Source organism: Lithobates pipiens, unplaced genomic scaffold (assembly GCF_037356315.1).
Source record: "Lithobates pipiens isolate NorthernLeopardFrog02 unplaced genomic scaffold, aLitPip1_a1.2 Scaffold_16, whole genome shotgun sequence".
In the NCBI taxonomy this organism is placed as follows: Eukaryota; Metazoa; Chordata; class Amphibia; order Anura; family Ranidae; genus Lithobates; species Lithobates pipiens.
In genome coordinates, this window is record NW_027507748.1 from 440,758,876 (window position 1) to 440,775,977 (window position 17,102).

Sequence of the window (17,102 nt, forward strand, 5' to 3'; positions counted from 1 at the left end):
AGGTCTGGACTTTGACTTGGCCATTTTAACACCTGGATACGTTTATTTGTGAACCATTCCTTTGTAGATTTTGCTGTATGTTTGGGATCATTGTCTTGTTGGAAGATAAATCTCCGCCCCAGTTTCAGGTCTTTTGCAGACTCCAACAGGTTTTCATCCAGAATGGTCCTGTATTTGGCTGCATCCATCTTCCCCTCAATTTTAACCATCTTCCCTGTCCCTGCTGAAGAAAAGCAGGCCCAAACCATGATGCTGCCACCACCATGTTTGACAGTGGGGATGGTGTGTTGAAGGTGATGAGCTGTGTTGCTTTTATGCCAAACATATCGTTTTGCATTGTGGGCAAAAAGTTGGATTTTGGTTTCATCTGACCAGAGCACCTTCTTCCACATGTTTGGTGTGTCTCCCAGGTGGCTTGTGGCAAACTTTAGACGAGACTTTTTATGGATATCTTTGAGAAATGGTTTTCTTCTTGCCACTCTTCCATAAAGGCCAGATTTGTGCAGTGTACGACTGATTGTTGTCCTATGGACAGACTCTCCCACCTCAGCTGTAGTTCTCTGCAGTTCATCCACAGTGATCATGGGCCTCTTGGCTGCATCTCTGATCAGTCTTCTCCTTGTCTGAGCTGAAAGTTTAGAGGGACAGCCAGGTCTTGGTAGATTTGCAGTGGTCTGATACTTCAATTTCAAAATGATCGCTTGCACAGTGCTCCTTGGGATGTTTAATGCTTGCGAAATCTTTTTGTATCCAAATCCAGCTTTAAACTTCTCCACAACAGTATCACAGACCTGCCTGGTGTGTTCCTTGGTCTTCATGATGCTCTCTGTGCTTTCAACAGAACCCTGAGACTATCACAGAGCAGGTGCATTTATACAGAGACTTGATTACACACAGGTGGATTCTATTTATCACCATCAGTCATTTAGGACAACATTGGATCATTCACAGATCCTCGCTGAACTTCTGGAGTGAGTTTGCTGCACTGAAAGTAAAGGGGCCGAATAATTTTGCACGCACCACTTTTCAGTTTATTTGCTAAAAAAGTTTAAATTATCCAATAGATTTCGTTCCACTTCACAATTGTGTCCCACTTGTTGGTGATTCTTCACAAAAAATTAAAATGTTAGATCTTTATGTTTGAAGCCTGAAATGTGGCAAAAGGTTGAAAAGTTCAAGGGGGCCGAATACTTTCGCAAGACACTGTATATTATCTCCATCACAAAAGTCAGTATACACCTCACATTTTTGTAAATATTTTATTATATCTTTTCATGTGACAACACTGAAGAAATGACACTTTGCTACAATGTAAAGTAGTGAGTATACAGCTTGTATAAGAGTGTAAATTTGCTGTCCCCTCAAAATAACTCAACACACAGCCATTAATGTCTAAACCGCTGCCAACAAAAGTGAGTACATCCCTAGGTGAAAATGTCCAAATTGGGCCCAATTAGCCATTTTCCCTCCACTGTGTCATGCAACTCTAAGTGTTACATGCTCTCAGGTTTGAATGGGGAGCAGGTGTGTTAAATTTGGTGATATCGCTCTTACGTGCTTATACTTTTTACTGGAAGTTCAACATGGCACCTCATGGCAAAGAAAACTCAGAGGATCCGAAAAAATTATTTGTTGCTCTACATAAAGATGGACTAAGCTATAAGAAGATTGCCAAGACCCTGAAACTGAGCTGCAGCATGGTGGCCAAGACCATACAGCAGTTTAACAGGAAAGGTTCCACTCAGAACAGGCCTTGCCATGGTCGACCAAAGCAGTTTAGTGCATGTGTTCAGCGTCATATGTAGAGGTTGTCTTCAGGAAAAAGATTTATGAGTGCTGCCAGCATTGCTGCAGAGGTTGAAGGGGTTGGGGAGTCAGCCAATCAGTGCTCAGACCATACTCCGCACACTGCATCAAATTGGTCTGCATGGCTGTCATCCCAGAAGGAAGCCTCTTCTAAAGATGATGCACAAGAAAGCCTGCAAGCAATTTGCTGAAGACAAGCAGACTAAGGACGTGGATTACTGGAACCGTGTCTTGTGGTCTGATGAGACCAATATAAACTTATTTGGTTCAGATGGTGTCAAGTGTGTGTGGTGGCAACCAGGTGAGAGTACAAAGACAAGTGTGTCTTGTCTACAGTCAAGAATGGTGGTGGGAGTGTTATGGTCTGGGGCTGTGTGAGTGCTGCCAGCACTGGGGAGCTACAGTTCATAGAGTGACATATTGAAGCAGAGCATGATCCCCTCCCTTCAGAGACTGGGCCACAGGGCAATATTCCAACATAACCCTAAACACACCACCAAGAAGACCACTGCCTTGCTAAAGAAGCTGAGGCTAAAGGTGATGGACTGGCCTTGCATGTCTCCAGACCTAAACCCTATTGAGCATCTGTGGGTCATCCTCAAACAGAAGGTGGAGGAGCACAAGGTCTCTAACATCCACCAGCTCCATGATGTTGTCCTAGAGGAGAGGAAGAGGACTCCAGTGGCAACCTTTGACGCTCTGGTGAACTCCATGCCCAAGAAGGTTAAGGCAGTGCTGGAAAATAAGTTGGCCACACAAAATATTGACACTTTGGGCCCAATTTGGACATTTTCACTTAGGGATGTACTCACTTTTGTTGCCAGCGGTTTAGACATTAATGGCTGTGTGTTGAGTTATTTTGAGGGGACGGCAAATTTACACTGTTATACAAGCTGTACACTCACTACTTTACATTGTAGCAAAGTGTCATTTCTTCAGTGTTGTCACATGAAAAGAGATAATAAAATATTTACAAAAATTTGAGTGGGTGTACTCACTTTTATGAGATACTGTATATAAAACTTTTTTTTTTTTTAATGCACATGTTAACGCATTTGTTTGTTTTAATATCAGCTTTTTTGTAAATATCAGCTTTAACATTTTCAGCTTGTTTTCACCTTGGAGAGTACCTTTTGTTGCTACTCTTTCAGAGCTTGCTGGATTCCCAGCAATTAGCCTGGGTGTAAATACAGAGTTGGAGAAATTATTGTAGCAGTTTTTTTTTTTTTTTTTTACTTCTGCGTCTATAAGGCCCCTTTCACATGGGCGGACCGATCAGTTTTTCTTCTCCTATAGAGTGGCAGGTTTCAACAGGCATATGTCCATTGACATCCACTGACATCCGATCGACTAAAAACAGACGGATGGAATCCCCATCCGTCTAGCATATCGAATGGCAGTTAGGTGTAAACGGACAGGCAGTCCGTTTACATCCGACCATCCATAAAGGAGGGGAGGCTGTGTCAGTGTCCACGCTGCATAATTAAAGTGGACACGGACCAGCCATGCGCCTGATCAGTGCGGCTCAGCGTACCTATTTCCCACTGAGCAGGCGAACTCCAACGGAGCCATCCTGTGTTTAAAGGGGCCTTAGAGTCAGGCGTAAGATATGACATTTGTTTTTCTGTGTTCAAAACTTTTAGCGGACTATAAAGACTAGACTGCCAACTATACTGCAGCACCTGATAATCTGTAACCTCTCCATTTTACCACAAGAAGCCATGTTTGTCCACTGTTCTGTACTTATCCACTCAGTACTCATAGTATTAGGTGATGATTCTGTACTCCTTGTTCAGTGTGTGCTCTGTTCCACAAAAGTAGAGTTAAAGCGGAGTTCCAGGCTAAATTGAAACCAGGTCTTAATCGATCACCCCACCTAACCCTCCCCCACCCCCTTGTTTTTGGATTTCCTTTTTTTTTTTTTTTGTGCCGTTTTTTTGTTCCTTTTTTTCGTTCTCCAGCAGGTCTTCCGTTCTAACCTTGCCGCAGTGAGGTACATCATCGCAGCATTTGCATCGGACCCTCCTCCCCTGCCACCTTCTGGGTCCTGTGTGCGTGTCCCAGAAGATGACGGGGCCATTCAGAAAGGCACAGCAGGAAGCTGGCTGTGAAGCCTGAAAGCTTCACAGCTGGTTTGCCTTAGTTGCAAAGGCGGCACCTGAGCCGATGGTCAAAGCATCGCGGGCTCCCTGTAGCTTTGTAACTGATGACTTTAACATTTTTTTTTTTGAGGCTGGAACTCTGCTTTAACTCCTATTTGTTTTTCTAGAGACGGTACAGAATTCAGTTGGCAAACCCTTAAATTAATTGTGCTTAAACACAACGATTTAACCTTTTCAAAGAAGTGTGCAATGTCGGGTCATTCATTTGACTGGTTGAAGTGTTCTGTATGCACAGGGATAAAATGTACATTAAATTGCATGTATGGTAGATTTTAACAAGTATCCTCAAGTGGGTACCATTCATCCCTCTGGACCAGGGGACCCCTCTAGTCCAACCTGCGGCCCAAGATGGCTATGAGTGCGGCCCGACACAAAATCGTGGAAGTACTTAAAAATCATAATTTTTACTTTTTTTGTAAAAATGTGTTTACACTTAGTGAACACATACAGACGAAGAAAAAATTGACAGTGTCACTTTAGTGGACTTTTAGAAGTTTTAGCTTCACAAAAAAATATTCCACTCTTCACAATCATGCCTTATTCATGTGATCATTTTTCCGCAGCATCTAGATTTGTGAGCAACTATTTTCAAGGAGGAAGCACACAAAGGGAGAAATAAGAACCAAATTATCTCATGAGCACCTTGAGAATTGCTACTACATCTATCCAACCAGATATTGAATTATTTATTTATTAATTATTATTTAATTATTGAAAACTGTGTCAAATATCAACTGTTTTTTTGTTGCCCTCTTTTTCTTTTTATAATGAAAAAATATGTTTTATTACTCAGGTAAATTATCTGTATCAGTGATAGTTCTCTTGTTATATTCCTGGCTTTTTCTACTCCTCAGCTATCCTTATTGTTAGTGTATTTTTTGTGTGGCCCAGGACCATTGCTCTTTTTCCAATGTGGCTCAGGAAGGTCAAAAGGTTGGAAACCCCTATTATAGACAATGCATGTTTCAGGAACGACAGGTAAACTGCCATATGATGGTAAAAACCATTGCAGAACCTGTCCAAGGTGCCTTTTCAGTTTTCCGGGGAATGGTTCCAGAATGCAGAGGTATAAAATATACCCTAAAAGTATTACTGTCAATAAAATGTTCATGCACCTTTGACACTAAATTCTTACCTTTTAGGCATGAGGAAAACATCACAAGCAACAGTTATACTGAGGGATAATGGAAAGGGTAACATAACCATAAATGGAGAAGATTATTTGGATTATTTCACAGTGCTGCAAGACAGGTAAAATGATTTAGTTATAAATGTAAGGCTCACAGTCTAATATAATACCCACCCCCCCCCCCCCCCCCTTTTCCCTTATTGCTTTTCTTATTTAAAAAAAAATCGCTTTGCTAGGCCCAAAATGTAGTGTATGGATTACCAAAATAAAAATAATGCTTTCAATTATAAGGTTCAATTGTTAGAATTAGAAATAATTCCTTTTACATAGCTTTATTTGTAATTATCCTTATTTCCCGTTTGTAAAACACAATACAGATGTTTCACTAGTTCCAAAAATAAAACTTGGAACACTACCTGCAGATATTTTTATCTTGCTTAGTACAATTCTTATTGAGAATCAGTAGGCAATTTGAAAGATGAATTTATGGTGACCACAAAGTCTACTATGGAAAGCCTAGAACTGTTTGTTTTTTTCCCTTCAAATTATAAACACATCCAGCTGCTGTGATAGCAACACTTCTGTTGTTTGTGTCTCTGTAGCACCCCCTGTTGGAGAAAACACGCTAATGCATCATCTTTGTCCAAACAAACTGTAGGATCTGTTTCATAAACTCACATGTATCATCCAGTTTATGATAAATATGTTATGTAATAGTTTTAATGAGCAGTACAAACATAGTAAGTATATATTCAGGCATACCCCACTTTTAAGTACACAACGGGATCTATTTTCTAAAGCTGGAAAGTGCAAAATCAGGCTCACTTCTGCATAGAAACCAACGAGCTTCCAGGTTTTATTACCAAAGCTTAATTGAACAAGGTAAGGTTAGCTCATTGGTTTCTATGCAGAAGTGAGACTGATTTTGCACTTTCCAGCTTTAGTAAATAAAGCCCATTGTGTACTTAAAAGTGGGGTATGCCTGTAATGGAATATAAAACAGCATAACATAGTCTGAGATGTTATTTTACAAATGACCATCAGACATGTAATATGAATAATATGAAAGTGTTTTTACAATGTTTTGCCAGTAATATGTTCTGTCAGGAGTTGGTAACCGAGCAGTCGTTCTAGATTGACATGCAGTCTGGCCACACAAGCTTATGGCAGGTATAACTGTACATTAATATGGTAGCACTTGGCAAGGATAAGTACATGATTTATGAGCTCCTTTATTTCTTAAGGACAGCTACTGTTGAAGTCACATGATCGGACATGAAACAGGTCACACATTTGGCTGTTGTTTGACAATTTACTCTTTCCATTTAAATAGATGTTGGACACTGGAGGTTGGAGATTTGTTTGCTTAAAAAAATAAGGCTTTCTTAATTTTCTCGTTTTATTTTATTCTGCGTTCATTTACTAATTCCCTGGCATTTCTTTTTTCAGGGAGCAGCTTATGTTCCCATTTCAGTTTGTTGACGGGCTGCGAAAATATGATGCAGAGTGCACGGTTTCCGAAGGGGGAAGATCATCACAAGCTGGATCCATCCGACTGGCAATTTCAAGGGCCCTGCTTAGCTTTGTCTCAGAGGGTTATGTAGAAGCTATGAGGCAAGGTAGGAGAGCCATTCTTTTCTTTGAAAAATGAACAACATAGTTTCAGAATGCTTATTTAGCAGGAGGATTACAATTTTTAAACAAAAATGTTTATATTACAAAAGCTGGATTCAACAGATTCTGTTTGCTGTACTAACCCCACTTGTCTCTTGTCAGTAGCCCTAAAAATGTAACCAATGTGTCCATTTGTCTCATTTTGCATGCACACACATTAGACCATTTAAAACGGTTCCGATGTTACTGGCAGTCCATTACTGTGATGACTCAAAGGCAAAACCTTAACTACATTACAGAAAACCTCTCGAAGTAGTGGCTAACCAATGAACAGTTAACTATGGCGACAGACAAAAATATGGTTGTTGACGTAGGCATACTTCTATATTGTAGATGACCTTTCCATGCAATTAATGTTGACAGGTAAATAAATACCGTGTCAATTTTATCTTAAAATAGACATAATCAGGTAACTGCTGCTTTTCCTACACATAGAATCTTGACTTATGCTACAACTCTGTCCTAGAAGCCCCCAACTGTTGGTGCCTGAGTAAGGCCAGCCATAGACGGATCTACATTTGGCAAGTTCAGTAGGAAGCAGACAAATGTTGATCTGTCTATGGGCAGGCTGGTTGTACTGAAGTTGATCTACTGTCGGGTTTTTGTCAATTACTGCCGACGGATATAACTGTCAGCAGTGATTATTGTATTCCGATGGCTGGGAAACCTACAGTAGCACAGCAGGAAGGAATCAAGCAATTTTCTTACCTTCAACCTTTTGTATCATTATAAAAAAGAGTGTAATGGAAAAATAACTTGCCTGGCTTCTGTAGCTGATTTGAGTTTTGATCTTTTTGTCTTTTAGCTGGACTACTCACTGTAGATCCACGTAAACGAGAACGAAAGAAACCTGGCCAGGAGGGTGCTCGAAGAAAGTTTACATGGATGAAGCGTTGATCTGTTGAGGGTGGGATTGACTGCTGTATAATAAATGATTTTTTCTAATAGATGTTTTTTTTTCTAATAAAAGTGTAATATATACATAATGATAAAGGACTGTATGATTTCCAGATTCAGCCATTTATTATACTGTGAAAGTAAAAATTTCCTTTTCTCAAAAGAACATAATATACAAGTTGATTATCTCCATTACAAATTCAAGAAACAAGAGTTTTAATCTTCATTTAAGGTTAATGGGTGAGACATGCAGACTTGTTGCAGCCAGAACTGTTGGTTTGTACCACTTATAAACCCATTAAAACATAAACCCATTAAAACCCATTTATCCATCTATATCTTAATGGTCCTGTATAGGATAGAGGTTGAGTATTCATAAACTCTAGGTTTGTACCGTAAGGTGGCTGGACACTCGCAAATCTTTTGAGGACACATCCCTGGGCCCATCCCCTAGCCTGTAACCCTAAGGCCCCTTTCACACTAACGTCCCGTTCAGGCCCGCCTGTCAGTTTTTCAGGCGGACCTGAACGGGTGCTCCATAGAGGTCTATGGAGCGTCGGATGTCAGCGGTGACATGTCCGCTGACATCCGACCCGCTCCGATCCGAAAAAGTGTGACGGAGGAAAAAGCTATTTTTCCATCCGTCTGCGGATCGGATCGGATGACGACGGGCACTGCGGTCCGTCGTCATCCGATCTCCCATAGGGGAGAGCGGCGCTGTGACAGGTCCGTCCCTGCACAGTGTGCGGAGACAGACCTGTCATCTCCCTGCTCAGCGGGGATCGGCGGAGTGATCCCCGCTGAGCAAACGGACATCCACGGGGCGGATCAGAACTGATCCGCCCCGTGTGAAAGGACCCTAACACACTTCATGGGTCTTCGGTTTTTTTGCTAGTGTCCCAAGGTGATGGACTTCTTTAACCTCATGGAGAAATTACTAGTTAAATCAACAAATATTTTTTTTTTTTTTTTTTTATCTTCGTATTCTTCAATCATTTCTTTCACTGTCTTTTTTTTTTTTTTTTTTTTTTTATATTATTTCCACGCAGAAAAGTAATATCGTTTACAAATAAAGGCAGATCATTTAAAATATATATTTTTTTTAAATACAAAAAAACATTGAGCAGCATTACTTTCACTGTCTTCTAATACAACAATAGGAGCAGTGCATCTATGCAACCTTGGTAATCCTTAGGAGCTATACCTGGACTCCACACCTTTAGGGTTGACCTGTAGTGTTGCTTTGGCTACTGGATCCTGCATGGACACTTACCTCAGCACTTTGTGCAATGGGTGTAGTCAGCCACAGGGTGCTTTACAGGTTCAGATCCAGGTCTGTGGTCGATCCCAATGGACCCAAGACCTGAAGACCCCTTTGGAGATATACTGTGACGGACAAAGCCTGGATCCAGTATAGGGACCAGCATCATGGATCGATATCACACCACAGGTCACTTACGCCTAAAGCCTCTTGTAAAGGTACTTAGGCCCTCTTAACATGAGGACTTTGCTACAGCACAGTCTGCCCCGGATTACTGTCCTTGCCTTCTGTACATGCTTTCTTTAAACCACTTGCCGACCAGCGCACGACGATGTACGTCGACAGAATGGCAGGGGCAGGCAAATGGGCGTACATGTACGTCCCTTTAAATTTGCCGCCCTGCCATCGGGAGCGCGCCGCTGGCGGCGCGCTCCCGTGCTGGTCGGGACCCCCGTGAGTCCGGTCGCGGGACCCGCGGACTCGATCGCCTCGGGCATCCCCGCGATCGTCTCACGGAGCGGCCGAATGGAGACGTGCCGTTTGTAAACAACATTTCTCCATTCTGCCTAGCAACTAGTGATGCTGATCTCTGCTCCATGTGATTGGAGCAGAGATCAGTGTTCACTAAATGAAAGCCCAACCCCCCCACAGTTAGTAACACGCCCCTAGGAACACTTAACCCCTACACTGCCACCCACTGGTTAACCCCTTCACTGCCAGTGTCATTTACACAGGAATCACTGCATTTATATAGCAGTGATTACTGTATAAATGACAATGGTCCCAAAAATGTCCGATGGGTCCCCCACAATGTCGCAGTCACAATAAAAATCGCTGATCGCCGCCATTACTAGTAAAAAAAAAAATAATAAAAAATTATTAATAAAAATGCTATAAAACTATCCCTATTTTGTAAACGCTATAACTTTTGCGCAAACCAATCAATAATCGCTTATTGCGATTTTTTTTTTTACCAAAAATATGTAGAAGAATACGTATCAGCCTAAACTGAGGGAAAAAAATTTTTTTTATATATTTTTGGGGGATATTTATTATAACAAAGTAAAAAATAATGTGTTTTTTTCAAAATTGTCGCTCTATTTTTGTTTATAGCGCAAAAAATAACCGCAGGGGTGATCAAATACCACCAAAAGAAAGCTCTATTTGTGGGAAAAAAAGGACGTCAATTTTGTTTGGGAGCCACGCCGCACGACCGCGCAATTGTCAGTTAAAGCGACGCAGTGCCGAATCGCAAAAAGTGGTCTGGTCTTTGACGAGCAAATTGGTCCGGTCTGAAAGTGGTTAATAAAGCCATCTCAGTGTATAACTCTTTTTCAGTCCACGCTGTCTCAAGTCAGATCCAGATATACCCACCCCAAAAGAGGCAGACATAGAAGGTGAAAGCGAGGACCTGGAAGGCTGTTTTAGAGGAGGCAGTGGAAAATCCCTCTCCCCCAGGTTCCTATGTACTTGATGTTATGCCTTCACTCAAGATGATTGCCGACACTGATATGCTCAATTCCCAATGTCAAAGACATTGTCATGCTTGATCCTCCTGTGTCTTGCCATGTCCCTTTGGATACAAAGAGATCCGCTATACATAAAAAGACTGGAAGGAAAAGGATGGCTAGTTATGATTGGGTCCGTCCTGAAACGATTATCACTCCTTCGAAAACACTTGCCAAACTCTGTTTAGTGAAAAAAGAGTTCCCAATGATGTGGGCTGTTCAATAATTGCACTCAAAGCTGAGAGGGTACAATGTATAACCATTACGGTCCTGTTTTACTATCTTAAAGGGATTGTAAAGTGAATTTAAAAAACAAACATGTTATACTTACCTCCACTGTGCAGCTCGTTTTGCACAGAGTGGCCCCCGAACCTGGTCTTCTGGGGTCCATCGGCGGCTGTCTCGGCTTCCTCCTGCAGGTGCTTCTCACGTTCATGCGAGGGAGCTCGCATGGTGAGAAGCATCTGCGGGCCCGCTCCAGTGATACAGCCGGTGGCTATAGCCGCTCGCTGTATCACACTGCCCCGCCCCCTGGCGCTTCGCGTCAGTGGATGTGATTGACAGCAGCGCGAGCCAATGGCTGCGCTGCTTTCCATCCATCCACTCCAGCCAATCAGCGGCCAGGCTGAATGGTGCAAAGGACGTCGGGGGACAAGCAGGGGACTTTCGAGGAGTGAGGTAAGTAAAACGGGGAGCCTGGGGGCGCCGGGACTGTCAGATGTTTTTTCACCTTAATGCATAGAATGCATTAAGGTGAAAAAACATTTACCTTTACAACCCCTTGAACTGAGCTATTGCAGCAATGCTCTCCTGTCCTGCTCCTTTGTCTTAATGCCCTAGAACTAGTTATGACATAGGTTTCTAGAATTGGCTTTGTTTTCCACCCATATGCACAAAATCTTGTGGCTCAAATGCTGGTCAGCTGAAACTACTTGTAAAAGACATCTTACACATATGCCCTTTGAAGGAGGACATTTTCATGGTGAGTCGCTTGAAAAATTCTTTAAAGATGTTACAGGCGAGAAAGTTCTACTTCCACAATGTAAGTCTTAAAAAATACCTCTTCAAAATATAGAGCTTGATTAATTGCTCTACCCAGGCTTCAACTTCAAAAGTTTGGCCCTTCCTTTCAGCTTAAGACTTGGCCCACAATACCACCAAGTTCAACAAGTCCTCTTTTAAACCCTCCTCCCTATTCAGGTGCACCCTCATGCTGAAGACTCTTAGGGGTGGGGGATGTCTATTACAGTTTACCCCCTCTCTGGGTCATAGATATGTTAGACCTCTGGGTTCAATTGGTGGTTTCAAACAGGTACAAAATGCTACCACTTCGCCACTCCTCTTCGAGCAACCAAAATATGCCCAAGGACAGTCATATTTGCAGATTGCCTTAAACCATCTTTTGTCCTAGGGAGTAGTTGTGCCAGTTCCCCTAGACCAGGGGTGTCCAAACTTTTTTCAAAGAGGGCCAGATTTGATGAAGTGAACATGCGCGAGGGCTGACCATTTTGCCTGACATTCTTTGAACCACTAAAATTCAGTCTAAGTGTGTTCGTTCGAACTCTAATACACGGCCCAACAAGAATTCTCTTGCCTTTGTGGCTGTGTGTGTAGAAGAGATGAGCTCGGTCGTGTTATTTGGATATACCGTATTTATTGGCGAATAGCACACACCTTCACTTTAAGAGGGAAGTTTCAGGAAAAAAAACTTAATATTTTAAATAAAAAACTGTGAAGCAAAATAAGGGTCAGTGCCCATCTGCTCGCCCACCATTGCCAGGATTTCACTCACCATTGCCAGGAATGCAGCCACCATTAGCCAGCAATGCAGCCACCATTGCCAGGATTTCACTCACTATTGCCAGGAATGCAGCCACCATTAGTCAGGATTTCACTCACTATTGCCAGGAATGCAGCCACCATTAGTTAGGATTTCACTCACTATTGTCAGGAATGCACCCACCATTGCCAGGATTTCACTCACTATTGCCAGGAATGCAGCCACCATTAGCCAGGATTTCACTCACTATTAGCCAGGAATGCACCTACCATTAGCCAGGAATGCAGCCACCATTGCCAGATTTCGCTCACTATTGCCAGGAATGCAGCCACCATTAGCCAGGAATGCACCCACCATTGCCAGGATTTCACTCACTATTGCCAGGAATGCAGCCACCATTGCCAGGATTTCACTCACCATTAGCCAGGATCTCACTCACTATTGCCAGGAATGCAGCCACCATTAGCCAGGAATGTACTCACCATTGCCATCAGTGCAGCCTTGGAGGGGGCAGGACGAGCGCCAAAGAACAGGAGAATCTCCTGTTTACACAGCGGCCTCTTTAAGAGAAAGTCCCGCCTCCTTTGATGGACAGAACATTCGCCCAATGGCGGAGACGGGACTTCCTATTACAGAGGCTGCTGTGTAAACAGGAAATACTCCTGTGTGCACGGCGCTCCTACCGCCTCCTATCTCCGAGGCAGCCAGACTGAGACTATATATCTTTTGTGGCCCCGGCGCTGGGAGATTGTCGGGGGCCACAAAAGATATATATGTTTAGATAACCAGGCGGGCCGACTATATGGTTTAGGAGATATTTGCCCGAAAATGGGCACCGCTGTCTACGGCGCATGCGCCGTAGACAGCGGCGCGCAGGCGCACTAAATGCGGCAAATCCAAGAATGGATTTGCCAAATTTGTCGACTCCCGTGCGCGGGAGTGACGTCATCGCGGCTTCGCCGTATGACAGCAACGGAGCTGCGAGGCGCGACTCCCGTGCGCATGCGCGGGAGTGACGTCATCGCGGTTGCGCCGCTGTCATTGGTCGGAGCTGCGAGACGCCACCAGCAAGATGGACGCGGCGGACTACAGGGATCAGCGGCGACTTCGCTGGCTCCTGTGTCAGGTAAGTGACACATAATGAGCTACTATGCGATGCATAGTAGTCCATTATGCTTTACCTTTGCAGGGAAAAAAAGAGGAAGTAAACCCATCAGGGTTTACTTCCTCTTTAAACCCCCTTCCTGCCCAGACCAATTTTCAGCTTTCGGTGCTCTCACACTTTGAATGACAATTACTCCGTCATGCAACACTGTACCCAAATGAATTTTTTGTCCTTTTTTTCCCCACAAATAGAGCTTTCTTTTGGTGGTATTTGATCACCTCTGGGGTTTTTATTTTGAAAATTTTTGGAAAAAAATGCATATTTCTTTGTTTCTGTGACAAAATTATGCAAATTATTAATTTTTCTTCATAAATTTTGGCCACAATTTATACTGCTACATATCTTTGGTAAAAAATAACCCAAATTAGTGGATTTTAGTGAAAGTTAGAGAGTCTACAAGCTGTGGTGCAAATCATACAAAATTGATCACATCTGATGTACTGGTGGCCTATCTCGCTTCTTGTGACCCGAACAAGTCAGGAAAGTACAAATACCCCCCAAATGACCCCTTTTTGGAAAGTAGACATTCCAAGGTATTTAGTAAGAGGCATGGTGAGCTTTTTGATGATGTCATTTTTTTCCCCACAATTCTTTGCAAAATTAAGATTTTTTATTTTTTTAATTTTTTTTCCACAAAATTGTCATTGTAATATGTTATTTCTCTCACATGGCATGTGTATACCACAAATGACACCCCCCAAAAAATTCTGCTACTCCTCCTGAGTATTATAATACCACATGTGTGGGACTTTTTCACAGCCTGGCCACATAGAGAGGCCCAACATGCAGGGAGCGCCATCATGTGTTCTAGGAGCATAAATTACACATCTAACTTGTTGACTACCTATTACACTTTTGAAGGCCCTGGAGCACCAGGACAATGACACGTGACACTGATGACAGATGGCACTTATACGTGGCACTGATGACAGATGGCAATAATACGTGGCACTGATGACAGATGGCACTATTACATGGCACCGATGACAGATGACACTAATACGTGGCACAGATGACACTGATGACAGATGGCACTGATAAGTGGCATTGATGACACGTGACACTGACAACAGATGGCAAGTGGCATTGACAGGTGGCACTGATGACAAATGGCACTGATACGTGGCACCGATGACAGATGGCACTATGTGGCACTGATGACACATGGCACTTATACGTGGCACTGATGACAGATGGCACTGGGGACAAATGGCACTGACAACAGGTGGCACTGGGGACAGATAGCACTAACAGGTGGCACTGGGGACAGATAGCACTAACAGGTGGCACTGGGGGCAGGTAGCACTGGGGAGGATGACACTGGGGGAGGATGGTACTGGGGCGGATGGCACATTTTTTTACTTTTTTTTTTTTTTTTCCCCACTTACGGCCGCTGCAGCCGTTCATCTCTCTCCTCTCACACGCTGTCTGTGTGAGGAGGGAGAGCGGCGCTGGGAGATGATCCCATATGTTTACATATGAGATCATCTTTCATTGGATAGGCCGATCGCGCTGTAAACGGCCGCTGCGATTGGCCGTTTACAGCGATCTGTGTTTGCCTGTCTCCGGGGGACACGGCAAACACAAAACTTCCCCGATGCGCGCCCGCAGCGGCACGCATTGTGGAAGTAAACACGAGGACGTCCAGGGACGGCCTCCCGGACTAGAGCGTCCGCTCTATAGCCGTCATTTGGCTATAGGGCGGGCGGGAAGTGGTTAACCACTTCAGCCCCGGACCATTTTGCTGGCCAAAGACCAGACCACTTTTTGCGATTCGGCACTGCGTCGTTTTAACTCAATTGCGCGGTCATGCGACATGGCTCCCAAACAAAATTGATGTCCTTTTTTTCCCATAAATAGAGCTTTCTTTTGGTGGTATTTGATCACCCCTGCGGTTTTTATTTTTTGCGCTATAAACAAAAATAGAGCGACTATTATGAAAAAAAACGCATTTTTTACATTTTGTTATAATAAATATCCCCCAAATATATATAAAAAAACATTTTTTTCCTTCAGTTAGGTCGATGCGTATTCTTCTACATATTTTTGGTAAAAAAAAATCACAATCAGCGATTTTTGATTGGTTTGCGCAAAAGTTATAGCGTTCAAAATAGGGGATAGTTTTATGACATTTTTATTAATAATTTTTTTTTTTACTAGTAATGGCGATTTTTATTGTGACTGCGACATTATGGCGGACACATTGGACATTTTTGACACATTTTTGGGACCATTGTCATTTATACAGCAATCACTGCTATACAAATGCAGTGATTCCTGTGTAAATGACACTGGCAGTGTAGAGGCTAAGTGTTCCTAGGGGTGTGTTGCTAACTGTGGGGGGCTGGGCTTTCTTTTAGTGAACACTGATCTCTGCTCCAAACACATGGGGCAGAGATCAGCATCACTTGTTGCTAGGCAGAACGGGGAGATGAAGTTTACAACGGCATCTCCCAGTTCAGCCGCCCCGTGAGACGATCGCGGGTATGCCTGCGGCGATCGAGTCTGCGGGACCCATGACCGGACTCACGGGGGTCCCGACTGGCACGCTCGCAATGGCAGTGCGGCATTTAAAATTGGACGTACCTGTACGCCAATATGCCTGCCTGTGCCATTCTGCCGACGTACATCGGCGTGCGCCGGTCGGGAAGTGGTTAAAGTGCTTCATCCAAAATGATAAAATGTGCTCACCAGATCACCTCGGCCACAGAGTGACCCCAAAGCATGACTGATGGCGCGTACACACATACACACAATCGGAATTTCGGCAAGCAAAAGACAGATGAGAGCTTTTCATCGAAAAATGCGACCGTGTGTAGTCTCCATTGGAATTTAACTGGCCGAATTCCCGCCAGCAAAAATTTGAGCGCATGTTCTCAATTTTCCCCGAGGGAAATACTTTCTATCGGAAATTCCGATCATGTGTATGTAATTCCGATGCGCAAAAACTCACGCATGCTCAGATTCAACTACGAGATGGAAGCTATTGGCTACTGGCTATTGAACTTCCTTATTCTAATCCCGTCGTACGTGTTGTACGTCACCGCATTCTTGACGGTCGGAATTTGGTGTGACCATGTGTAGGCATCACCTCTATGCATTTCACACTAGAGCGTGTATCAGGAAGTGGGAACCTGACGCTTACAATCATAGGAGCCCTACACTATTGCTTGTACCACAAACATTACAAGTTTTATACCAGTGTCGGACCGATTTCTGCTTACCCCTGAGCGATGTTTGTGATTTCATGCTGGACTATGTAAGTGCTCTTTTTAAACAATAAAACATAAAGCGGTATTACAGTATATCCTGCCTTCTGTGGCTCTTTGTTGGGGAGCTATTTCACAGACCTACTTGATGCAAGTTGATATATGCAGTAGAGAGATGTTATAAGGTGAAGACATCTACATTTGTATACCTGCAAAGTGCTCCTGAAAAGAGCACAAACAAGGTGTCTATTTTTATAAAGGTCTTGGTGACCTCAAGGTAGACGAGAAGAATTAATCTCACGTATAAAAAACAACATTTTCTTTCTTGGTCGCCCTTTGGCGAACTACAAAAGGTTGGCAGTACAATGTCCTGGGATCTGTGGAATGTACTGGCCACTTTAGGCAGAAGCCTGAATCAGTTTTCAAAACAACCCGATCCTTAAAAATTGTGAGGAAAGGATCCCTCACTGATAGGGCCTGTAATTCACTTACCCTACAAGGTGAAGTAATT

The 17,102-nt window shown here is 43.3% G+C and overlaps 1 protein-coding gene across 1 annotated transcript in view; it reads left to right on the forward strand.

Moving 5' to 3' along the window:
* Positions 1-7,781, forward strand: part of MRPS9 (mitochondrial ribosomal protein S9) — a 136,764-nt gene extending 128,983 nt beyond the window's left edge. Inside the window, exons 9-11 of the mRNA XM_077482677.1 lie at positions 5,111-5,219; positions 6,547-6,716; positions 7,577-7,781. Of these exons, the coding sequence (XP_077338803.1) occupies positions 5,111-5,219; positions 6,547-6,716; positions 7,577-7,668 (371 nt within the window). The 3' untranslated portion in view covers positions 7,669-7,781. The remainder of the gene's footprint in view (positions 1-5,110; positions 5,220-6,546; positions 6,717-7,576) is intronic.
* Positions 7,782-17,102: the final 9,321 nt, after the last annotated feature.